Source organism: Pleurodeles waltl, chromosome 3_1 (assembly GCF_031143425.1).
Source record: "Pleurodeles waltl isolate 20211129_DDA chromosome 3_1, aPleWal1.hap1.20221129, whole genome shotgun sequence".
Classification (NCBI taxonomy): Eukaryota; Metazoa; Chordata; class Amphibia; order Caudata; family Salamandridae; genus Pleurodeles; species Pleurodeles waltl.
In genome coordinates this window covers 728980795-729005955 of record NC_090440.1, presented here as the reverse complement: position 1 = coordinate 729005955, position 25161 = coordinate 728980795, and the positions used below count along the sequence as shown (strand labels likewise).

General features: G+C 40.6%; 1 protein-coding gene across 3 annotated transcripts in view; it reads left to right on the top strand.

Moving 5' to 3' along the window:
* The window catches only part of MPPED2 (metallophosphoesterase domain containing 2), a 602895-nt gene that overhangs the window by 18584 nt on the left and 559150 nt on the right, over positions 1-25161 (top strand). For all 3 annotated transcript variants that reach the window (XM_069223473.1, XM_069223474.1, XM_069223475.1), the window contains exon 2: positions 12329-12569. In XM_069223473.1, coding sequence (XP_069079574.1) covers positions 12442-12569 — 128 coding nt within the window. In that variant the 5' untranslated portion in view covers positions 12329-12441. The remainder of the gene's footprint in view (positions 1-12328; positions 12570-25161) is intronic.

The window sequence follows — 25161 nt, the reverse complement described above, 5'->3', positions numbered from 1 at the left end:
GCATTGGCATACTGCAGGCCTTTGTGTGGTTTATGGTGGGCCACCAGATTTACCATATTAAAAAAAATATATATATATTCGATTGAAAGGCCCTGCATTCCTTCTTATTAAAAGCTCACATTGCCTTGTCCAACACATCTATCTAATCCTCTTGTCTCTGCAACATTTTGCTCTCTGATTTACTTGCTACAGGTGTTCAGTGGCAGGGACATCTTAAGAATTATGGGGGTTCTGAGCCAAATGTACTTTGAAAGCCCCTGATTGAAACCGGTTTGAATTTATGATCCAGTTTCAGCTCCTTCATTCCCTCTTTGGCCAGCTCACTGACAGTGCACAGACACACGCGTCCAAATTCTAAGGGCCTGATTCACAAGGGTAAACTTACACTTGTAAGTTTACATTTTTTTTCAATTCACAAAGATCTTTAAGACTGTGGAGTATCCACACTTGTCGCTGAGACTCTGCACATAAAAAGATAAGCAGTTGTAAAGATACCACTCATAAAATTCCTTTGTGAATTGCAAAAAATCATAAGCGTAGACAAAAGCATGTTTACCTTTGTGAATCGGGCCCTAAACGTCTTTACAGCTAGTGACCTCTTTTTCAATATTGTAACACAGCAGCAGCTCACTAATATTACTGCAAGTAATCTGTGAACCCCCGCCCCATTTCTCAGGAGGTGCTTTTTTGATCTAAAAGAACTTATTTATGGATGTTGTATGAAACATAAGTACATTTCTCTGCAAAATGTCTGTAATACACTCTCCCACACCACCCACATTAAAAATATATTAAAAGAAAACTGCATTTACAAAAATATGTTTAAGAACTATTCACGGCCATCAGGGCCAGACTGTGTGTAGAAAAGAGCTGGATGTGTCAGGGGGCCCAATGAAAGGCTGGGGCCTTGGGCCAGAGCCCAGTTTGCCCATGCCTTCAACCGTCTCTTTGGCAGTTGTTATTCATCGGAGCCTGGTTTTCACAGCCCATATTTTGCAGAACTAATATGTAATTTACATGAACTACCGGGATTTATTCCTAAGTGTGCCTGCTGATTTAATTCAACTAGAAACCAAGTGAAATGCTTTTTCACACCTAAACACAATATTTACTTATTGGCCGTTGATGCCTTTTAAAATACTCCTGGGCTTTGGCTCTGGACTTTGATTGCCTTTCAAGAATGTAATAGGCAAATACCTGCAATAATTGTCTAAAAACCGGCTTCCAATGTTCTGATCGCAGTTAGGCTATCAACTTCACTACTCACAGGCAAATGTTAACACCCCTCTACTGCAATTATTTGTTGTACTTGAGTTGTGACGTCAGAATGCCTCTGCCTGCTGCCAGACCAAACTGACTAGAGTTACAGCCACTGGTTGAAAGATGTATGGCACTTTTTTATACTTCTGAGCTATTGTTTCTCTGAAAGTCAGTCGTCGCAAAAGTCCAAGCAATAAATAAAGATGTGTTTAAATTCTATATTTCTCTTGCCAAATTTGCTGGGCTTCAAAGACAGAGGTAAAATATCAGGCCAAGTCTTCTGACAAATTGATGCTTAATTTTTTAACATATGGATTGGTGTTTACAAACACCCCTCACTTTGTGGTCAGAGGAAGAACAGTAAATTTAATTGTGTAACAATCTTGCTGGGGTACAGGAAGTGTGAAAAGAAAAGCTCTAAAATGTTAGTTATCGTAGCACTCAACAAAATGTAAATACCATTAAATGAACTTCACACATTCATCAGTTAAGCAAAAATAAAATTCTGGAGCGTGATGGAAATAAAGATTTTTATATGATCAAATCAAGATACTTTACTTGATGGTGCACACATGATAAATATTCACTGAAACCCGATTTCCATGGATTATTTATTGTTTGTGTGCAGTACAGTCTTCATCAGTAAAACTGTATGTCAGTGCAAATTTAGTGCCCATTTCAGTGGAAAATGTGCTGTCTGTAAATGACAGTGCGCTCCCACACAATGCTGTAGTTACATTAAAAAAAAATCCCACCTTCATGTCCATTAAAGCTAGATGGATTGCAAAAGTTTGTTGCTCTGAAAATTGGATTGTGATTCTAAACATTTTGGAAAGCACTACTTTAGGTGTTATGGTGACGTGTATGGTACTATGGTTACGTGTTGAGCTGCTGTAGTGCACTATGTAAAATCTGGTATCTATCTGCATGGTGCCTTGAAGTCTGAACTGCAGCCACTATTGAAAGTGTCTTCCTATGTTTTTTCAACAGACTAGAAGCTGCAATTTTTCATGGTCATTTCACAGTACAGATTCCACATTTATGCTGCATATTTGTGCACAAGTTATTTATTTCATTAATGTGAAAGAGCAAAAGAACAAGGATTTAAAAAAACTGAGGAAGTGTGATCCTGTGACCATGTATTCTAAGGATGTGACTTTAAGAAGGAACATATCCTTAAACGTTATTCCTTCCATATTATTAGTTGGCAAGTCTTTATTTTTCTCAGTATATTTAAACACACTTTTTAAAATTACGGTGATTAGATGACCTCTGTAATTCGCGGGTCTTACTTTATAGCTTTGAATCACAGGAAATAATTCTGCACTGTGGAAAAATTCATGCATAGTGCTATTATTTAAGCAACGTAGCCAACGTGTTATGAACATTGTAAAATGCTTTGTAATGCCAATTGTAGATGTCGATGATGTTTCCAAACCCCTCAGCTTTCTGGGCCAGTATATATTTTGCCTGACTTCCTCGACAGCACTTTAGATAGGAATTAGTAGGTGCATTTCCATATATTGTATTGTAAAATGTACTGAGGAGGCCAAGTCTTGTGCCTTGTCTTGGGGGACTGAGATACCTTTATATTCTGACAGTTGTGGAGCCTGCCTATATCGCCTACAATGAAAGAAATACACGGGTTTTCAATGTGAGGTGTTCAGGGCAGCCATGTATGTGAATCTACTTTGCTTTCCTTCCCTGAACAGTAGGGCAGTGGGGTAGGTTTCGCCAGCCATTTTGTAATGAAGGTAAAGACAATTGGTGTAAGCCAGTCACATTTACACGCAAAGGAGACCCTTGTCATAGCATCAGTCATGCAAGTCCTGACACCAAGTTTTCCGACCAGCAGTGCTGAGGGGGCACGGTGATAGATAGGAGTGAACAGGCCTCTCTGTCCGGTGCCATCAAGCTTGTGTGGCAGGACCGGGATGGACAGTGTCAGTTTAGTTTACATGGCAGCATTAGTTGAGAGGTTAAAGCGGTCGATAGTACATCTAGGGTATTTGAAAGAAAAGATTTTCCCATGTAGTTCGGTAGAAAATATCTACTCACCAAGATCACAGAGGTAGTGGAGCGAGGAGATATGTCTATAGGTTGACAAATGTCTGTTGAAACGTCACGTGAGCAAGGGCAAAACGCATTCCATGTAGAACAGCTTACTGTTTTACAATGCCTAGATTTCCAAAAACAAAACTTGAGCAAAGCTTTTATTCGTTTATTTCTCTCGTTCACAAAATGTAAACTTGTGCCGTGCTGGATGCAGTTATGCTGTAGAGCGACGAGAAGTGGGCAGGAATGTGCAGTGGGGATGTCAGAATAACAATGTTATTGATTATATGACTGCTCTGACGTCAAAAGTGTGATAACTTAGACTTGACAGCATAGGCTACTAAAACATACACATTTCATAAACATTTTCTTAAGAAATATTGACCCTCTACTCTTACCGTCCAACACAATGGACCCCTGATAGTTATGTCTGTAGGTAGATTGTTTTTAAATGTGCCCTGTCGTAAAATTAGTCGGTCATCTCTTTTTGTAGGATTTAAACATTTAATACAGGTCGACACTTTGGAAGGAGATATTTATATAAAGTCGACTTATCGGAAGCGACTGTTTTTGCAAACTATATTGTGCAGACTTTTTAATGCTACCCAGAATTGTATTTCTTATTTACATTCTGCATATAAACCTGGTGTTTAAGTCCCTGCTCCTTACATCATTTTGCAGCGATTTATAAATCATCTCGTTTTCGGCATTTCATTTTGCTACCTATTTGTGTACTGCTTATTTATTTAATTACCATGTTTACTCGTCTCTGTATTTTGTTGAAATGTGGCCTTTAAACACGGGTGCTGTGTATTGTGAAAACATGCATATCGGAGCACCGTGCTCCATATTTTAAAGGGTGTGCTTAAACCCATCAGGTTGTTGGAAATTTGGTTTTCCAGCGGAGGACGCCCGGTACCATGTCTCTGTACCATCTAGCAGAGCGCCTGGTCTGAAGACGTATTTTAATGGAAGCTTCTGATAATTCAAATTTGCATTCCACTTTAGGAACACGTCTCGGAAAATTAGAGATTCTTCTCCGCGGGTACAATTTTGTCAAGTCCTAGTCTTCCTCAAAACGTTATTTCCACTTTTTTTTTCAAGCGAGCTGTTACGTTTTTACGATGTTTTTATCTGCTCGTGCTCTTTGAGAGGCACCAATTCGTCTCCCGGTCGATGTTTTTATTCCTGCGCACTCGCCGCGCGCGGGCCGTTAAGTGCCCTCGGAATCCTGGGAAGAGCCGAAGCCTGGGCGGGACTGGCGTCCTCTGAGCAGGTGCTCGCGCTCTGCAACCGAAGCTTAACATGTAGCTGCGGGGGGAGATATAGCTTCAGAAGTACAGGAAAATCCAAAATAAACGTGCCTGTGTGAAACTGTCGAAACCCTGATCTTTACAGTGTATTATCTAAACGTTTTCCCTTGCAAAAACTAGAAAACGCTCGCAGTCGCTGTTTTCGCTGTGTATGTAATAGAGAGGGCTGCAATCTTAAACTTTTTTTCTGAGCAAGAATATTACAAATTGTAAAACAGTTGCTACATTGTACATCATTCATTGTTTGTTATGAATATAGATTTTAGCACAAACCTCCGATCTGTTAAAGGCCAAAAAATAATAAGTGACGCAACCGTTACCTTGCTCCATTTCTCAGTACAAAATGATTAGTAACGCGCTCGGTTTTAACTTTTACATTTTAGAAGGGATTTAAACTACGTGTATTTTCTGTATCAAATAAGAGCACTGAAAAATGAACCCTTGTGGTTTGGTGCATTTTCTGCCTATGCTTCAAAAATCTTCCTATGTTGTTACCGGCACAATCTGTTTTGCGCTATTCCCATTTCATGTAGGCAGGGGAATTGTGCTAAAGACAATTTTATGTAGTTTTGCATCACGAAACGTACCTGTAATCAGCACACGGTGTGTTTGTGTTCAGGCTGCAGTTGTGTGTGTGTTCGCCTACAGGGAAATTTGGGTCCGTCTGGAAGTTGCCCATTTGGCTCTTTCACGGCACATTTGTTTGTGTACGTTCCCCAAATCCCCATGTTTTTAACCTGCACCGTCAGGAACAACTCCAACACGTCATTGTTGAAATTCCAGCATTTTCTCTCCTTTGGCAGAACACTTCTGGCACTGACTGCCAAAATGAATGCCAGTGGAAGAAAATAATGGCGCAGGCCCTGTAAAATTGAACATCCCTTCGCATAGTTGTGAAAAAGCACAGCAACCGTTGTCTCGATGTTGCTCCTTGTACAGCCTGTGAACTACTGATGTTTCAAAAATGCCCAAATATGCCTTTATCTTGAATTCAAATTCTGTTTGCTTGTCTCTGTATTTGTCCACTGCATTGTTTAATAAGCTCCTGCTGCCTCGATTTTTCATGGAACCTGGTTTAAAAAAAAGTACACTGCCTGTATCAAAGAAAAATATCACGTGAGCTGACTTTCTGTGACTACATTGGCTGCCAGTTCATCAGGGCGTTAAATGTTCTGTGATGTCACTTCCCTATTCTCTTGAATTTCGGGGAAACTGTTATACTGCTGCAAGGGTGGGTGGGGAGGGAGGGGTGTAAGGTACCCAATTCTGTGCCTGGCCAATGGCAAAGCTACCCAGGCTTTTACATGTATTGTGCTTGTCATACACTTAAGTTGCAGATGCAGAACATCACGTGTTTCCAGGCTCCATGTTTATATCTCCATAGTTAAGTGACATAGCACCTCTTTGATTCAAGAGCAAATGCATTATGAGCACACATCAGATGCTTAGCTATATCTCCCCAAGTATCCTATGACCGGAATTAGAATAATAAATTATCCTGTCTTGGGATAGTTGAAGAAAAGTGCACAACAATCAGAAAAGTATTGCATTTCTAGTCCTTTCTTTATTGATTTGCAACTATTGGAAGCGTTCAGGTTGACGTAGGAAAACTAACCCATCACCTTTTCTTCTATAACTGTCCTGGACACATCACGGACTAGACTTTCCTCCTCAACATTTCAGCGGTGGCATACCTTGAGCGCAACCAATGTATTAAACCTTCATTCCCACACTGCTCCGATTGGTTCCTATTGGCCAGTTTATTTTATAAGTCCCTCAAACATTTTCACTTGCATGCCCTCATCATGTGCCTTAAGGCTGTATTAGTTTCTTTAAATTATTCACGAGGAAGTAAACCATTGCAGTGAGTATAATTCATTGTACTAAGGTCGTCTACAAACCTGACATCAGGCACTTTGAGAGTTTTAGATTCAAGTCATATCCTCCCCTTCCATCTAAAGTGGTCGGAGGGCAGATGAAATCCAAGTTGTGTCACAGTGGGCCTGCTAGACTTTACAGCGGTCTTATACTAGCAACACAAGTATTTAGGCTTTTACCACTCTGGTGGCTGAGAACGAAAGGGGATGCGCAGAATTGTGTCAATGGCCGCACAAAAGTCCTATGGGTTGTATAATTATAAGTGGTAACACCTCAGCATGTAGCAGCATTTATCCTTCTAATCATAGTTATCGTCAACATAAGCCTAAGGCATCAACCATCTGGATGAGCCTCATGCATGCCCTTTGTTTGGTCACACAAACTCTTACTTGATGTAGCAGGGAATATGATCCCTGAGGGTCATCACAATGATTCAGGAGAATGGATTCCTCCCATGACAAAGCACATGTACCACACGCAGTCTTTCATAAGGTAGTCTTGAAAAACAAAAAATGTTATTTTACTCTAGTATGTATTCCAGTAAGTGGTTGTATTCCTGCATCTTTGATAAGAAAAGATCAGAAAACGTCTCTGATACAGGATGGACTACGAGGCATATACAGATGTTTGTTGTCAATACAAAGCAAGAAAGTATTGCTTAAATGCTTCCACTGCCTCACACAAGCATGTTCCTCCTGCTTCAGTAAGGAGTAATTTTCCTCTGCACTTCCCAGAGACAAATATACAAAGGCCGTGTTTTTAGTAAGAGCTCCAGGATACAAGAATGGTGGCATCCCAATATCGTTGTTGTATTCTTCCAAAAGTTGGCATTTGTTCATGGCCCTGCATGGATTTTGTGTCTTTTTAGATCAAAACTCGTAGCTGATTTATGAGTTCAAAAGAACTTGCAACAGATCAAATAATACTTACAGGTGTCACAAAGATTCAGTAACAGTTGTTTTATATGGTTGTTTTAGACCTGCTTCAAGGTCAAACATGTTTTTAGATCTCAATGGCTGTAGTCTGACATAGCTGGTTTACTTGGGATTGATATAGGCTCACTTTTTAGTGTTTATTTCTTTAACTTACGGGGACACATTAGCCCCTCTTAAGAACTACTGTGCATTAATTTGCCAGACTTGAAAAATATAACATTGAACATATCCATACACAGATAATGCATGTATGTTGATTCAGGGACATGCAGCTTACTTGGCATATTTTGGTATGACCTGCTCAGTTGTGTGTCTCACATATGGATACAATTTCACCTGACCAAAGAGAAATTTGTCACTTACTACACAGTTTCCTTGTACTGAGCTTAACAGGCATATGACGTTCCAATATGTTAGGTAAGGGATGACCATCTACCACAAATTAGCCATTCATTCCTATAAGGTCTGCATACATTGAAATCTCGCCTTGTGCATCCCTGGTCAAAACTAGGGGAGATTGCCACTGTAGTGATGCTGTCTTCTAGATGACATGTCAATCACAGTTTCTCCCATAAACTCCTTACTGTTTCCTTATAGATTATGGAAACGTTTTATTTAATAGGACTGACTGAAATTTCAATTTAAGTATGTGTGAAAAATACATCAACTTTCCTAGCACCTGACTGAAAAAAACAATGGCAAGCTCATTATCCACGTCTTCCAAAACACTTCTTTACACTTGTAAAACCTTCTCCTGCAAACACAGTGTAAAACACCTTTTTAAATCTCCCTGATATTTCTACATTATATAGTTGCATGCAACACAGTGAACAGTGCTGTGTGCGCTTCTTTCAATGCACTTTCTCTTGGCAATAACATACCATATCACGTCTGTGGGTTCAGCTTGGAACTAACAAGGTAAACATCTGGTTGGAGTAGATCACTTAATCTTTCCCCTAATTAAGCAGTATTATTCAAGTTGGTCCCTCCCCTTCGATTGTTGTAAATGAGGGAGGGTGGGGGGAGAAGTCCCTCCCCTTTGATCATTAACCAGAATGGAGCCATATGGCCGGAGATAAAGAAGAGGGCCCTACTCGACCCCAGTAAATAACTAATCTGGAGTGACCTCACGCTTGGATAATATTGCTATTTGTAAATCAGTCTCTTAACATATGGGGTGAAAGTTACAAAATTGTTTCTTAGGTGGTGTGTTTTTCATGGGACTATTCAGGAGAAAGGATACAGGAAGATTACTTGTTGGATGTGTTTTTTTGGTGAGAAGGCTCTACCATTTTTTCCCATCGATGTACACTGTAGTGAATGCCTAGTTTGGAGGGTCACAGAAAACTACATAGAAAAAGGTGGTAACAAATTTCATTATCAATGTAAATCATTTCTTGGTGGTGCCATACTCAGTTTAGGAATAGTGGAGAGTTCTAAGATAAAGCATGCTGATCCTCTGCTGAGATTTGATGAAAACAGTTTTCTCACATGAATTTCTTCTGGCATCATGGTAAATGCTCCAGAAGCTAAAAGAAGGCCACTGTTTCAATGAATTCACAAGTATCTTCCTCAGCCGTTGAAGAAAAAAGCACTGACATGCTGAGTAATACATGTACTTCCAGTAGCAGCACCAGTCTACTAGTTGATTTCCCAGTGTTCCATTGTAGCCTGAGTTCAGAGTTCTAATGAACGATTAAAGTGCTAACATTGTGTATTCTTGACAAAAGTGAGGGACTCCGGAACACTACTGTAATGAATTGGAGCTGTTGGAAGCCCTTCCTATGGAGTAGGCTCAACTAAAGAAGCATTGATGTGACAAAGCAGATATGAAATCAGCTTGTTAGAAATGTAAGAGGAAGTATGTATTTTGTTTTAGACATTAAGCACAAAATGTAGTTTAAAGGGCTACGGAATAGTTAATAAGATACATTCTTACCTAAATCCACATGGATTTCCTCAGACTATCTATCCTCTCTGTCATGTAACAGTTTTTTCTTTTTCATATAAATGAAGGACAGTAGATTGCTAAAGAGCTGCAGGAAGCTATTTGCAGACTGATCGCATATTTTAAATGAATACATTTGGCTCCTTTTGGTAGTGAGATCCTTGAATTGACTGGGTCTTTAATTTGTCTTTTTAGTTTTCCCCCCCTTCCTTATGGCAGTAGCTTAGCCTCCTTGCATGACTTGCCCACTGGCTTAAAACAAATCATTTTATAGTGACTTAATTATAAGGAAATTATAAAACACGTTTAAAAATATATATTTATCTTCCATGAAAAATGTTGCTCAGGAAAGCGGTTGCATTCAACAGTATTTAATGAAAACATATTTTAAAATAGGCGATATTGTAAATTAGACTGAATGATGAGGCTACTGTTTTAAACAGTCAGATCTGCCATGAACTACACGATTTTCACGGATTTCAGCATATACTACAAACAAATGGGAAAAAATTGTTTCAAGGGCTCATTTGTCTTCTGTAGATTTAAGCTTCCAAGTGTCTGCTGATTCTGTGAGTCAGAATCGTAGTTCTTTATTAGAACTCCGTGGTCTTCAGAGGGAGCTGTTGTGGTAAGAGTGTGTAGTAAGTAATCTGTGGGTTGATGCAGTCATGAGGCTTGTCTTGCGTACTAGCAGTGAATCTCCTGGGTTGATATCAACTGGCTAGGAGGTGATCCAAGTGCAGCATTTTAGCAGTGTTTGGCTTTCTGATTTACAATTTCTGGTAAAACTTTGATAACATTACTATGTGGTGAGCCTGTATTTGCTAATGTTTGAATTTGAACATGATGTATGCTTACAAAACATAACATAACAGTGGACCCCTTTTGGGTGGATCTACAATTTCCCACTTTTACCACCAGAACCGGCATGTTCAGAGTTGATAAACTCTTTCTAGTTATTTCATATACTCTGATAGCCTCAACTTTCCACATTGGAGCCCAAACGTACCAATATTTGACTGAATGCAGTACACCAACCAAAAAGCTTCTGCGCTGCCTTCCTTTCAAGGGAAAGAGAAAAGATTCATTATTTCTGTTAGGTATGGCACATTTGTCTCTCCCCAGGGCTGGCACACTTTTGGCTGCCATCCACCAGTGCACATACCCTTGCACAATAGTGCAAGGCTGTCTGCATTGTCTAAAGCGTTGATTTTGTACCAGTACAAAACCTATCCTTTAAGACATTTGCCACTCTCTGTGTGTGTTGTACGATGTTGCACACATGCATAGTCGGAAAAATATGGAGAAATTAAAACATTTCGCCTCATTATGCCTGCCTACCTCAGTGAGGCGTAAGGTTTAGGCTCAAATCCTTGTCTTATGTTGTTAGATAGAGATTTGCACCAAAATCCATGGAAACGTCCATGTACCACCCATGCTCCACCCCTTGACACAAAGTAGTGCATAGCAAGACATTGCATTACTTTTGGGAACTTTCCTGCGCAAATCCTGGTTTGCGTTCCGTACTAAATCACACCTCAATTCTTTGTACTGGGTTTGTAATCTAATCCTGATGCAAAGCGTTTGTAGATCTGGGCCCGAAATCTTTTTCTAATTTCACTCTAAATATCACTTTGGTAAATTAACCACTAGGAGAACCTTTCCTAGATGTTTTGTCACTAGCTGAACACAGCTTATGTCAAGTGAATGACACTATCACATTTTGCTTTATTCTCTCGGGGTGGGGAGGGGGGGGGTCTGCAATTGCCCTTTGATGTTACAAACAACTTAAACATCTAAGACAGAGTTGTCTTGTTAATTTCTTAGACAATTTCACAGTCTCTTCTGTATCCTTCAGTGCCATAGAGGCTACCTGAAAGATCTATTTTATAAATCTCCTGATATTTTAACAACTAATGTCCATAATCAGTTGATCTCACATAACTTCATCTCTGGAATGCTCCAACCTGACAACAGATAGCTGCTTGTTTGATGGCAGCAACACACTCATCAATTTTCCTCTTGTATCCCTTCCTATGCCTCAGCTAGCCTCAGCTGCCTGCACAGACCTGCAGTGCACACACGGAAGGAGAAGGTATGGGTGAGCCAGACTTCAGATAAAGCGCACCCATTTTCTCCTGATAACTTCATCCCCATCCCACTCCTTCTGACCTTTAAAGTATGTGATCGATGACTGTTGTTCTATAACCTGTGGAGTCAACCCCATCTTTCCTGTATTTAAGATATCCTTACCGCCCACACCCAACAGCTTTCTAAGGTTGCCAATCCATGTCTGCCCTTTAATTATGTAAAGATGCATTGTGTGTAAACACTAGGCCTCCCGTCCTGAGGAAGGCTCTCAGAGCATGCTACTGCATGCAATCCCGGTAGCAACCACTGCAGGTCGCAGCATGAAGGAGCTGCTGCTGCTGAGCAGGGTCTCTCCTGCTCTGATCTGTGGAAACCTAGGTGGGCTCTCATTTCAGGCTATTATTGAGCCACTGCTTGACAGTGAAGAAAAGGGAGGGACGTCTACACTTGCAACGTTGTCAGGAAAGCTTGGCCCAGAAAATACTCATTGCTTCAGAAGATGATCAACCACCACGCATATTTCAAAATCAAGTGAAACCTGACAAATGTTCACATATTCTTGTTAAACACACTGTTTTATGTGCAGGCTACTTCTCTACTTTACAAATGAGATCAATAATTCTTAATGATAGCATTAGCATTGTGGAACAATGCTTTCGGGGATGAGTTGTTAAGCAAAGTACCCTAAATAAAATTAGAAAGTTGCCCATGGATAATAAACCTGTGCTTTTGATACCATGAATGACTAGAGCTCGGTTAACCTTCTGGCGGACTGTGATGCCAGTGTTATTAATAGCTTCTCCCCGCTCACTGCACTATTTGTAACTTTCCTCTATCCTTTTCTCCAGCCTGTAGAGCTGATGACTTGACTGCTGGTCTTCAACGTCAGCTGAAGCATGATGCGCACTTCGCTTCTTCGATCTGGAGATTTGTAGATCGCTCATGTCTATAAGGCGGAAGCATGGCTCATGGAATTCCCTCACAAGGCAAAGTTACCATTTCAGTGGATGAATACAGCTCCAACCCGACACAAGCTTTCACCCACTACAACATTAACCAGAGCCGGTTCCAGCCTCCGCATGTGCACATGTAAGTATTGTCTTGTCATGGCAATATTTTAAAGACTTATATCTAAGTGTAGCCAATATCGTATGTATTTGTAAAATGTGGTAAATTGTTGAAAAGTATTTAAAGAATGTGATGGGCACAGTTTATGATGACGTCACACTGACTCCTTGATTACAAAGAAGCCAACCACAGATTAACTAGACTTTCATTTGGATTTGCATGTAATAGTGTGAAATTTGTTGTTTTAGAGTTTTTGTAAGACTTCATTCTTCTCCAAAAATTGGGACAATAAAGTTCTTCCTTCGGCACAATCCGTTACAAAAAGCTGAACTCTCATTCCATAGAGGTTTGTGAATGCAGCAGTGGTTAGTCGGTCAGTAACAAAGATTGTTTTTTTTTTTTTGTGGAACATACTGTCCCTTCAGGAGCAACGTTTTGTACTGCAGAGCCTTTAGAGCGGATTTTGTCTTTTAGGGTTTACTACGGTGCCTGCTGTCACTATATGTTTTCGACCACGATATGACAGTTATGTCCCTGGCTGATAAATATTATTATGGGAGATGCAGGGCTGTGGATTCAATTGTAAAGGGAATGAGGAGAAAACTATAATTTAATCAATTTTTTTTTTTTTTTAACACAAGACAAGGTATACATTTGGATAGAATACTGTCTTTTAGTATTATTCCTCAAAGAGTTTTTATGGCAGGTAGACTGGTCGGATCATGTGGGATTATATACTGAATGACAGACGCGGTGTTTAATAGTCAAGCAAGTCTCCTTTGACAAGAAATCAAGGATTTCTAAGGTACTGACCAAGATAAATCTCAAACTGTGTATTGTACAAAAGCTAAGTGCTGAACAAATTCCTTATAGAGGGACAGCGATTGTAGAGGTCGAACTGGTTACACTGATTTAGTAATTTTCCTCACAAAACCTGTCCACAAAACTTGTCTGGTAAATGAGAAGAGAATAGAGAATTTGCGATACCCATCAAAATAAAAGCAAATTAAAAATCAAAATGCACCACCATCTGAGTCGAAGAGAATGCTCAAGATCATGTAAGGCATATTATTCCGTCACTGCATTTAACAAAGGGGTTTCCACCCATATTTCTACTGCCCATGACCGGACTGAGGAAGTACCCCCTTTTATAAAGGAGTTTTTCAACCGTTCCGAAAAATGCCATTTATTACCAGTGTTTTAAAGCAGGCCTATGTGACATAAAATGTCTATTGACCAGAAACCATGTAAATGCTAGTGGAGAATATTCTCCACTATTGGAAATCATGCAGAATGTTACCACCATGCACCTTCAGATGCGCCTTGATGGGTGAAAACTCTCCAAAAAAATGCCAGACTTGGACGTCTAATTTACAACAGAAAAATTACAGTACATTTTTAAATGTAAGCAAAAGTGTCTGGTGTGTCTTTTTTCTACATGTGTGAACGCTTAACTCAACCAGCTGAAGCAAACGTCTTGCACTGAATAATGTCCTCGATGTTTGTGTTGAGCAACTAAAGAAGTGCCAAGACCTCTAGTGTTTTGGAACCATAACGTGTACAGTTCACAGAACTGTATGTGAGATTTTTTTCTGGAATTTGTATGCACATTTCCTGTTTCCTGTGTATTTTTATTATTTTGATCTGACTCTGAGGAGCAATTTGCCATTAATTCTGGGTTTTCTTTTGGTGTTTCCCTGATCAGCTGGCCGGTAGTTTTGGGTCTGTACACTGGCAAAAGTGACCCTGGAAAAAGCATGCATTAATTTTCATGTGTTGCCAAAGCCCCGACCACCAATGACTCAGTAATTACAGATGTCAAAATGGAGACACAACATAGAGATACAATGGTGATGCCTGTACAGCAGTGGAGAGCCCTGAGGGAATGCACTGAATACCCAGCGAAATGGGCGCACTCTGCAGTGACTGCTCCTAGATGCTGATTGTTTGCTTCTGCAGCTTCCTCAGTTCACAGGCGTCTATAAGTCAGCATGCAGTGAGGGGGGAAGAGAGAGCTAGGTAATGGTGTGAGCGTGAAGGCCATAATGGCGCTGGCAGCATGTAGAGGACAGTAACCCAGCATGGCCAGCAACCATGATAGCTCTGATCTGGAGTGGGCAGGGCCAACATTTACCCTCAGAATCCTTCATGAGGTTCCCTCTGAATGACCCAACAGTTTTGCATGGCCAGAGTGTTTGCCTGGTGCTGAAAGTAATCATAGGAGATTGGGGTTTGAAGACAAATAGACCGTTGCAAAGGGGAGTGGGTGAGAATCATTAAAAAAAAAAAAAAAAAAAAAAAATATATATATATATATATATATATATATATATATATATATATATATATATATATATATATATATATATATATATATATATATATATATATATATATATATATATATATATTTTTTTTGCTCCTGCCCAGTCAGGGAAACAAATGTCTGCTCCCGCCCGGCAGAACAGGTAAGTTTTCCCTGTGCACGCAGTGAAACAATGTTCTGGGAGATAGGGTAATCGGGGCCTTTGTGGCTGTGGAAGGGGGGTTAGCACTCCCCTTCCCCCCCCTTTTTTAATATTGGCTCTGGATTTGGGGTGTCCTGGGTCCCGTAAAGAGTCAGGGAGTGGGCCCTTCCCTTTAAAATCAATACAGCCCTGGTGGGGTGAGGTCACTGGGGCCTGCAAATGCTATGGTGGGGTGGGTCTGCACACCCTCTCCATTTAAAAAATAATACATCCCAAACAGCCCAACCCCTAGGGCCTGTAAGGCTCAGAGTGGGGAGCGGAGGGGGCACGTGCCCCCCTCCTCTATTATTATATTTCTATCCCGGAGGAATGGCATCTCTCAATCACCCTGAAACATTCCAGAAAGCAGCTGAAATGCGTGACATTTTATTTTGGAAAATCTCAAGAAGATTCACTGAAGAACGCCAAAGTTATTGTCAAAAGAAAATGCTCTTCCTGTGGAAATGGAGACCTAACTATAACTACCCAGTAGCAGCTGCTACTAAGATAAATATATATCAAAACAAAACCCTTTCACGGTTAGAGTGGCACATACATTATGCAAAAAAGAAGAGAACTCTGGGTAGTTCTTAAATTTAGGTGGAGATTAGTTCCAGTAAGGAGTACCTTGCAACACTAGCGACATTCTAAATTTGCTCACCTCAAATGTCCTGTTGTAAGGAAGTGTTGGCAGCCATCTTAGGACTCCGCTTCAGTGGAGTCCCAGAAAAAAAGTGAAAAGGAAAGGGGCCAGGGTAGGGTCCCCCTGAGCCGTTAGCCTTGGTTTAGAGGTCCCTTATGGACCCCACCAGGTCTAAAAAAGCATTACTTATGTTGGGAAAATCAGGCGATCCACGGATTTTCCTGACTTAAAAAAAAAATATGTCAATCTCCGTTCCTTTTATTTGTCCCTGGGTGGACCACGTCCCGGGGCCACTTGGGCCCTTAAAAAGGAGGGGAGCGCATGGAGACCCTTCCTGTGCAGCCTCCTGCACCCCAGGGACTGCCAACTCCCCAGGGCAAAACAATTATTTAATTTAGGGGAGGCTCTATGCCCCCCCCAGCAGCCCCCAGGGGCCACCCCTCCAATGGACAATAACTGAACTCTATGCAGGGAAGGCTGTGCACCCCCTTCCACAGCCCTGGGGACTGCCACCTCCCAGGAGCAAAGATTCATTTGCATGCGGGGGTCTGCGCAGCCCCTCTGCATCCGTGAGGACCGCCACCTCCACTAGGGCAAAGATTCAATTGCATGCGGGGGCACGCGGCCCCACTGCAGCCCAGGGACCACCACCTCTCTGGAGCAAATGCAACATTGAGGGGGGGGGGCTGCGTGCCCCCCCTTGTGAAGCCATACATGGCCTTGGGGACTGCCACCCCCCAGAGCCAGCTTCTGCTATGTCCCCGGGATATAGCTGTTTGCTTTTGCTTGGTGGAAGCTTTAACAGCTCTCACCAAGCAAAAGCAAACTTAACTCCGCTTTTGGCAAGCTGGAGCTGTCAAACAGCTCTCACTTGTAGAAAGTGGAGTTTTCATATGTGCATGCAGGGAGAGAGATGAAAACATTGCTCCCGCAAGCAGAGAGCTGCTCCCTGCTTGCGGGAGCAATGTCGGCTCCTGCAGGATGTGGGGAGTTGGCTAGGGCCGCAGGTGCCTTCAGGCTCCCCCGCAGTCCTGTCACACACTCTCTTTCCATCCCATAAAGGGATGGAAGAGAGAGAGATTGGTACTGCACTCGTCTCTCCACACAAGGACTTCAAAGGGTCAGACTAGCAAGATGTTTGGTGCAAGTGTTATAGTTACATCTGGATACAGAATAGATCAGAGTCACTTCTGCCCTAATGGTCAAGGACACTCAGTAGGCTGAAGGTTCAAATCCTGGTATTGCTTAGCGGTTTGTTCGTTTATTTACTAGTGTTTTGACTGTTTAAACCTTCCTAGTGATGAAAGATTCATATTTCTTTCCAATCACATGTGTGGGTTGACTGTCAGCTATGTCTGGAAGCATCACAGTAAGGAGTCACCTATAGCCTAAAGGTTAAGTTCACAGACCCTCACACTGAAAGTTGAGGATTCTACTCCACATGTGTCTGTGGTCATTTTCCTCCTTTAATTTCTTTTAAACTTCAAAAGTTTAAGTTTCATACTGAAAGGTGGTCTCACTCGTTTTAAATGACAAATACACTTTTCTTTTTAATTTCTCTTAAAATATCCCCTTCTACATATATCATTCATCAAAGCCTAAACACTCTCTCAAGTTCTCTCTGTCAATATTTCTCATGATTTCTTTCCCTCTCTCTCAACCTCAATCTCTCACTTTCTGTGTTTTTCTCTCTCTCTGGGATTAAAGAGAGGGAGAGATTGTTAATGCAGTGTGTTCTTCATACAAATACTTCAAAGTGATACACCTGGAAGCTGTTTGGTCCGAATTTTATAGTTATGTTTTAATACACAGCACAACAGAGTCACTTCTGGCTTACTGATAAATCTCTTGGACTGTCACTCAGTAGGTTGAAGGTTCAAATCCTGGTATCTCGTGGTAGCGTGTCTGTTTATTTAGTAGTTTTTTTAAATATTAAGCATTCCCAGTGATGGAACATTTACATCTTTTTCCAATAAGCAACCTTGGTTTGAATGCCATAGTTATCTCACAACACTGCATGGTAGGGTGTCAACTGTGGCCTAGTGGTTTAGGTGTCGGACATTCACACTGAAGATTCCAGATTAAGGTCTAGGTGTGTCACTTATCATTTCCCTGTTTTAGTTTCTTTTCAACTTAAAATATTTAAGGTACATACCGAAAAGTGATCTCACTTTTTTTACCTGACAATTACATTTTTCCTTTCAATTTGTCCTAAAATTATATCATTGTAACTGTATAATTTAATAAAGTTTCGAAAAACTCTCTGGGAGGTTACAGGGAGTTGGCCGCAAGGCCTGGCCATGCGTCCTAAGGTAGCTATAACTTGCATCCTTGCCATGCACTGCTAATTACCCTACAAATTAGAGCACTCATGACATCTTGGATAACATAATTGATAATGCCACTGTAACATCTGCTGTAAAATTATTGATCAGATGACTTTGCATGGGGGGCGCGAGTTATAGTTACCTTTGGGTGCAAGTTATAGTTACATGAAATAACTCTAACTAAAACTGCTGAATTTCTCTGGTTTTGTGCGAGTAAATTCAGAACATAACTATAACGTTCCTTTAATCTTTTTTTTAAGTGAATTTCTAAGGTTTTTTAAATTCTTTTTCCTAACTATAACGCCTCTGTAACATTTTGTTTTTTTTCAGTGAATATATATATATATATCAAAGGTTACAGTCACGTTATAGTTAGGTTTGCGTTTTACCCACACAAAACCATAGCTATTCAGCAGTAATAGTTTTAATTACAGTTATACTTATGTTAAGAAACTGCAATTTGTGGCCTAAAGTTAGTCAACAGCAGTTATAGTTTCTTCAGATAAGTATAACTATAACTGCTAAATTTCTATGGTTTTGTGTGGGTAAAACGTGAACCTAACTATAACATCCCCTTAACCTTTGTCTTTTTTCAGTGAATTTCTATAGTTTTTTTATGCAAAGTAATATATAGTAACCACACGTTAATACAACCGCTGCCATGCACGGCCTTCAGCTGTGCTTGGTGGGGGTTTGCGATGTAAATGGGTGCATGTTTTTTTTTTTCCATTGGCCTACATATCTGCGGATCCTTCACGATTTTATACTGGGGGGTCGGACTGAGCACCGCAATAGATCTGCGAACCTTTGGAGAGGTACAAAAAATTATTATTGCATATATTTGCCCATAAGGGGTCCCTCACAGAGCCCCCCCCCCATGTTTCCTTTGGGATCAGGATACCTCTATCCTGACCCCTTATGTAATTTTTCATTTATAATTTCTCCCCGGGGTCCAGCCGAGAAACAATATGGCAGCTGCAGCTTTCCTCTCCAGTTACTGCCAGCCAACTCAGGACCTTGCTTTTGTGTTCAGATCAGTGGCTACCCTTAGATATCTATATTTTTTCCTTTAATAACTCAAACTACTGAACAGATTTACACCAGATTACAAAAAGGACTCTTTCTGGAACTAGATCTAGGTTTCCACCTAAATTTAGTGTAATTCCGATCAGTGTTTCGGGCTGCAGCCGTGTCCTAAAACTGCAACGTCCCCATGAACATTGCATGGGGAAAACATGTTTTGGGAGCCCCTCCCCCTTTTCTCTCTGCTCCTGCTTCACAAGTCACCCTGACTTTTTCCACACATCACCTAAAGTGAGTGGCAAACTAGTTTTGAAAATTTTGTGAAGATTCGTCAAACGGCGCCAAAGTTATTAGCAAAACAAAAAAAAGCTTCATCTGTGGGAAATGATGGTCCTAGCTATAACTACCTACTAGACATCACCAGTAGGATGTATATATTGAGCCGAAAATACCAATGCATGCCCTCAGCCAGCAACGTGGCAGGTCATGACGGGATAGCGACTCCCCATACATCCATCAATCTCACTTCCCTTCAGCGTTCACCAATATCGCTGTGGTCCCAAAAAGAAAACAGTTGTGACCACTTCTCCTCTAATGCAACTGGTATTTATTTTAGTCTTAATGGTACAGCAACAACCCAACACGTTTCAGAGAACTCGCCTCCTTGATCACGGATAAACTTTTACTAATTAGCATTGTCTGTTATTATGACAGTCACCCCAAATGTACTTACAGTTCATCATCCTAATTCAACCCAATAGGGTACAATGTGTTGTAACCAATAATTATCTTAGACTCCTATTTTCGCAATTCAAAAGTCCTGCTGCCACCCCTTTAATTCTGTGGAATCCTATCAAGCACCACGAACAGTAGCTTTCCCACCTTTTTGCCACAAAACTGTTTAAAATGCCATGCTACATGGTACAGTCAGTCCTCATGGAGTATAGCCCTCATGTGTTCAAATATCAATTTGTTTGCCACATGTATAGTGTACTATACATAATATTTATTACAAGGGCATTTTAGGCCATAAACAGTGTAATCAGACATGCACGTCAGGTGCTTCGTGATGTGGAAAGCTTTTGTACCATTGAAAATTCCACCCTACACATATTCTTACAGGCTGTACATTTCCCACACACATAGAATCCCTGGATGGTTGTTTTCTTACTTGGTTGCAGGACTAGACTCCGGCTCAATGAGTCCTTTAAGGAAGGACTCTTTCTACAGGTAATCATAGGGTGGTCTGTAAGAGTTTGGGAAAATGGATCATCAGTTTTAAGTACTGGCCAATACTTCTGCAAGATCTTTCTGACTTCCCCTGCCTGACAGTTGAATGTTGTGACAAATCTTAGAGAATTACTATGCTCATGTTATCTTTTCTTGGGTACTAATAAATCATCTCTTCTTATCAGTTTAACCCTTTCCAGTGTTTTCTCTGTGTCAGTTTTTAAATATCCCCTTTCCACAAATCTTTGAGTCATAATTTCTACCTCTGATTCAAAAGCCATATCAAAGCTACAATTTTGTCTTGCCCTTATCAGTTCTCCATAAGGGATACTGCTGATTAAACTTTTTTGATGACAACTACTTGCATGAAGCAGACTGTTACCTGCTGTTTCCTTTCTATACAGCCTACCTTCCAATCTACCATTTTTAACCAGGATTTGTACATCCAAAATCCAATGACTTGGGCATCCAAACGACAGGAAAATTTCAGATTTAAATCATTTTCATTAAGAATCTTGGGCTGACTTACTATCCCCCTTCCAAATGTAGAATGCATCATCAATATAGTGTACCCAGAGGACTGCGTGCTCCCCCATGAGACCAATGTTTCCGACAACTTGCTACTTCCACCAGCCGAGTCATATCCCTGCATAACTGGGGGCAAAGCAAGTCCCATCACAGTCCCCTAGGTTTGATGAAAGATCTTCTTATTAAAAATTAAACAAATTGTTGGACAAACCTATACTAATCATGTCTAAAAGCATTCCTGTATGCAACAAATAGCACAAAGATCACCACTTTTATACCCCAATCGTGTGGTATACTTGTATACAGATTGTTCAGATCAAGACAAATAAATAAGTAATTCTCCTCCCATGATATATAATTATTATGCCTCACAAAATCACCAGTATCACAAATGTAAAATGGTAAGGCCTCAACAAAAGGGTGTATAAAGAAGTCAGCATACTTGCATCTCCCTGTTAGATTTCTCATAGTTCTTACAATCGTACAATTGTCTGTATCCTTCTTGTAGGTACAGATCTCATGGCCAAATGACCACCTTACCTCCTTTATTAGATTTTTTTAATTACTATCTCCCTATTTTCTTTCAGGGAAACAATGGCCTCTCTATGTCTTATTTTCAAATTGTCCCATCTAGCCTTTCCAGTATACCTCAATTTTTTCAGATCCTTTTTCAAATCCATTGATCGCATCATTTGCTGCTGGTGGCAAGAAAACAGATTTTGGTTTACAATTATTGGGACACCTTAAATCAATTTCAATATTCAGATCCATTACATTTAAATTAACTCACATAAAGTATGGAGTACATCAATATCACTGATAGTCAATACTGAAGGCTGGCTTACATCTTTAACTGCCTGACTACCTGAATTAGTCACATACCATTTTTTCAATTTTAGTTTTCTTACAAAATGGTATAAATCAGTCCTACTTTGTATAATAAAATTTAGCCATAGGGCAAAATGACAGTCCTAAAGAGAGAACTTCCATTTCAGAGTCAGTCAAAGGAAGGTTAGAAAGATGGACTACTGTCTTTTTTTATCCATCATTTCAATCCACTTTAATATGTAGATTACACGGGTAAAGGTTTACTCGTGATAAGGGAGACAAGTCCTGGGCGTTGGGTTGTTGCTGTACCATTAAGAGAAAATAAATACAAGTTGCATCAGAGGATAAGTGGTCACAACTGTTTTCCTTTTGGAAACACCGCGATATTGGTGAATACTGAAAGGAAGCGAGATTGATATATATATATATATATATATATATATATATATATATATATATAAATACATTTCCTACTGGGAGTCACCAGTAGGTAGTTATAGCTTCCTTAGGGAAAGCATGATTTTTTGTTTTGCTAATAACTTTGGTATTGTTTGATGAATATTTCCAAACTGGTTTGCCACTCACTTAAGCTGCTTTTTGGAAAGTTTCAGAGTGATTCATCAAACGGGGGCCTAGAAAAAAAGGAGGGGTTCCCAAAACGCGTTTTCTAATTGCAATTTCCTATAGCGATTTTAGACATAGCTACAGCCCGAACCACGGGACAAAATCACACCTAATTTGGCAGAAAGCTAGATCTTGGTCCAGAAAGATCTCTTTTTGTAATTTGGTGTAAATGTGGTCTAAATCCGGTTAATAGTTTTGGGGTTATTAAAGAGAAATGATGTATGTATATCTAGAGGTGCAGATCCACCGTGGTTTTTTCGCGGATCCACGAGCCAAGAACAATGCCTTGATTGGCTGGCCGCAATCTGAGAGAAAAGTTGGGGCTGCCATTTTGTGTATCGGTCCATGGGGTTGATGGAAATAAAAGTAAAAAGTGATACAGTGGATCAGAGTAGAGGGACCCCATGCCCCAAGTGACTACTGGAAGGGTCTGTGAGGAGCGCACTCACGCACCCACTCACACACTCCTTCCACACACTCACACACCTTCTCGCAGACCCACAAAAAAACTACCACACCCAGTCACAGACCCACACAGCCACTCACACAATCACACACCCACTTACACATCCACTCATACACCCACTGACACACCCATTCACAGACCCACAAAAATACTATCTCACCCACACAGCCACTCACATACCCATTCACAGACCCACAAAACCACTACCACACCCAGTCACAGACCCCCACATAACCATTCACACACCCACACAACCACTCACACACCCACTCACCCATATAGCCTCTCACACACCCACTCACACACCGCCACCCACACAGCCACTCACACACCCACAGACCCACAAAACCACTCACACTCATACACATACACACACACACACACACACACGCATACATCCACACACACACTTATTCACAGACCCACAGCATGGGGTTGGCCACAGGGCCTGGCAGCACAAGGCTGAGTAAGCCCCACGCAGACCCAACTGTCCAGATATACAACTTTTAGTTTTCAAAAACTAATGAATGGAGTCACACCAAATTACAAAAAACAGAATCTGTGCACCAAGATCTACGTTGCTGCCGAATTTGGTTTAGTTCAGTCGAGCAGTTTTTGCTGTAGCCCTGCCTACCGAAATCTATGGAAAATGCATGGGAAAATTAGCTTTTTTTGACCCCCCCTTTTTTCTCAGCCCCAGCTTGACGGATCACCCTAAAATTTTCCGAGAAGGAGCTAAAGTGAATTAGATTTTATTTTTATTTGTATAAATGTCGTGAAAATTCATCAAATGGCGCTAAAGTTATTAGTAAATAAAAATAAAAAGCTTTGTATAAAGTAAAGCAATCCAAACTATAACTACCCAATGGCACCTGCCATCTATATGTGTGTTACCTACTACCGATAGCCAGTAGGTAGTTGAGGTTAAGACCATTTTTTTAGAGATAGAGCGCTTTTTGTTTTGCTAATGACTATGATGAATCTTCATAAAAGTTTCAAAACTAATGCGGCACTCACTTTGGCTGGTGTCTTTAAACACGGGGGCCGAGAAAAGGGGGTTTCCCAAAACACTTTCCCCATTCTCTGTCTATGTGGATTTTGCATTCTTTACACACTACTACAGCCCTAACCGCTCAATGGAGCTGCACTAAATGTGGCAGGAAGCTAGATCTTTGTCTGCAGATTGTGCTTTTTGTGATTTTGTGTAAATCTGTTCAGTAGATTAGGAGTTATTTAAAGTTACAAAATATTGATATATAAGGATGCGGATCCAAGGGGGGGTGGGGAAAAAAGCAGCGCAGAAACACATAAGGGGTCAGCATACAGGTATACTTACCCCATAGGATACATAGAATGGTCCCCTAGGAACCCCTCATGAGCACAAAAATTGCCCTTTTTAAAAAACAAAATTTTTATGTGGTCCAACCTCAGAATCCTCCACGGAGTTCAGCACGGCCCCCTGTGTAAATCTGCAGTGGATCTGCCGATCCAAAGAAAAATTGGAAAACAAAAACACCCACTCCATCTAGCTCCATGCTGCACACAGCTGAAGACCTTGCTCAGCTTTGGTTTGTGTGCATGCGGGAAGATTGGCCAGAGGGCCTGGCCCTAGGCTAAGCCCAGCAGCCAACCTCCAGCTGTGCACGATGCTGTTCGTTTTTTTCAGTGAATTTCTATGTTTTTTTTAGTATGTACATAAATATAAAGGTTACAGTGATGTTATGGCTAAGTTGCTGTTTTACCCATACAAAACTATAGAAATTCAGCAGTTATAATTATAGTTATACTTCTCTAAAGAAACTATAACTTGTGCCTTAAAGTAACTTTAGGCAACGAGTCTTTACATAAGTATAACTATAAGTATAACTAAAATTGCCCAATTTGTATAGTTTTGAACAGGTAAAACGTCAACTATAACGTCCCTGTAACCTTAGTTTTTTTTTTGTTTGATGAATCTTCACAAAACGTTCCAAGAAAATACAATGCTCACTTCAGCTGCTGTCTGGAAAGTTTTGGGGTGATTCATCAATCGGGGCTGAGAAAAAGGAGAAGGGGCTCTAAAACGTATTTTCTCCATTCATTTTTCCATAGGGATTTTGAACAATGATAGCGCCAAAACTACTAGACGGAATTACACCAAATTTGGCGGAACGGTAGCTCTTGTTCCAGAAAGAGCCCTTTTTGGTATTTGGTATAACTCCGTTTCTGATAAATTTAAGGAAATCTCAATGTGTATATAAAGGGGGTGCTAAGGATTTGCGAACCTCTCCTGATATCCTGCTGAGATCTGATTGGCTGCCAACACTTCAACAAGGAAGTGTTAGCAGCCATGCTGGAATGAGTCCCAGAGAAAAAGAATAAAAAATACAAAGAGGCCAGGGAATGAACACCCTGACCCCTAAGCTCTGATTTTGGGGTCCCAAAGCCCCCAGGGGCT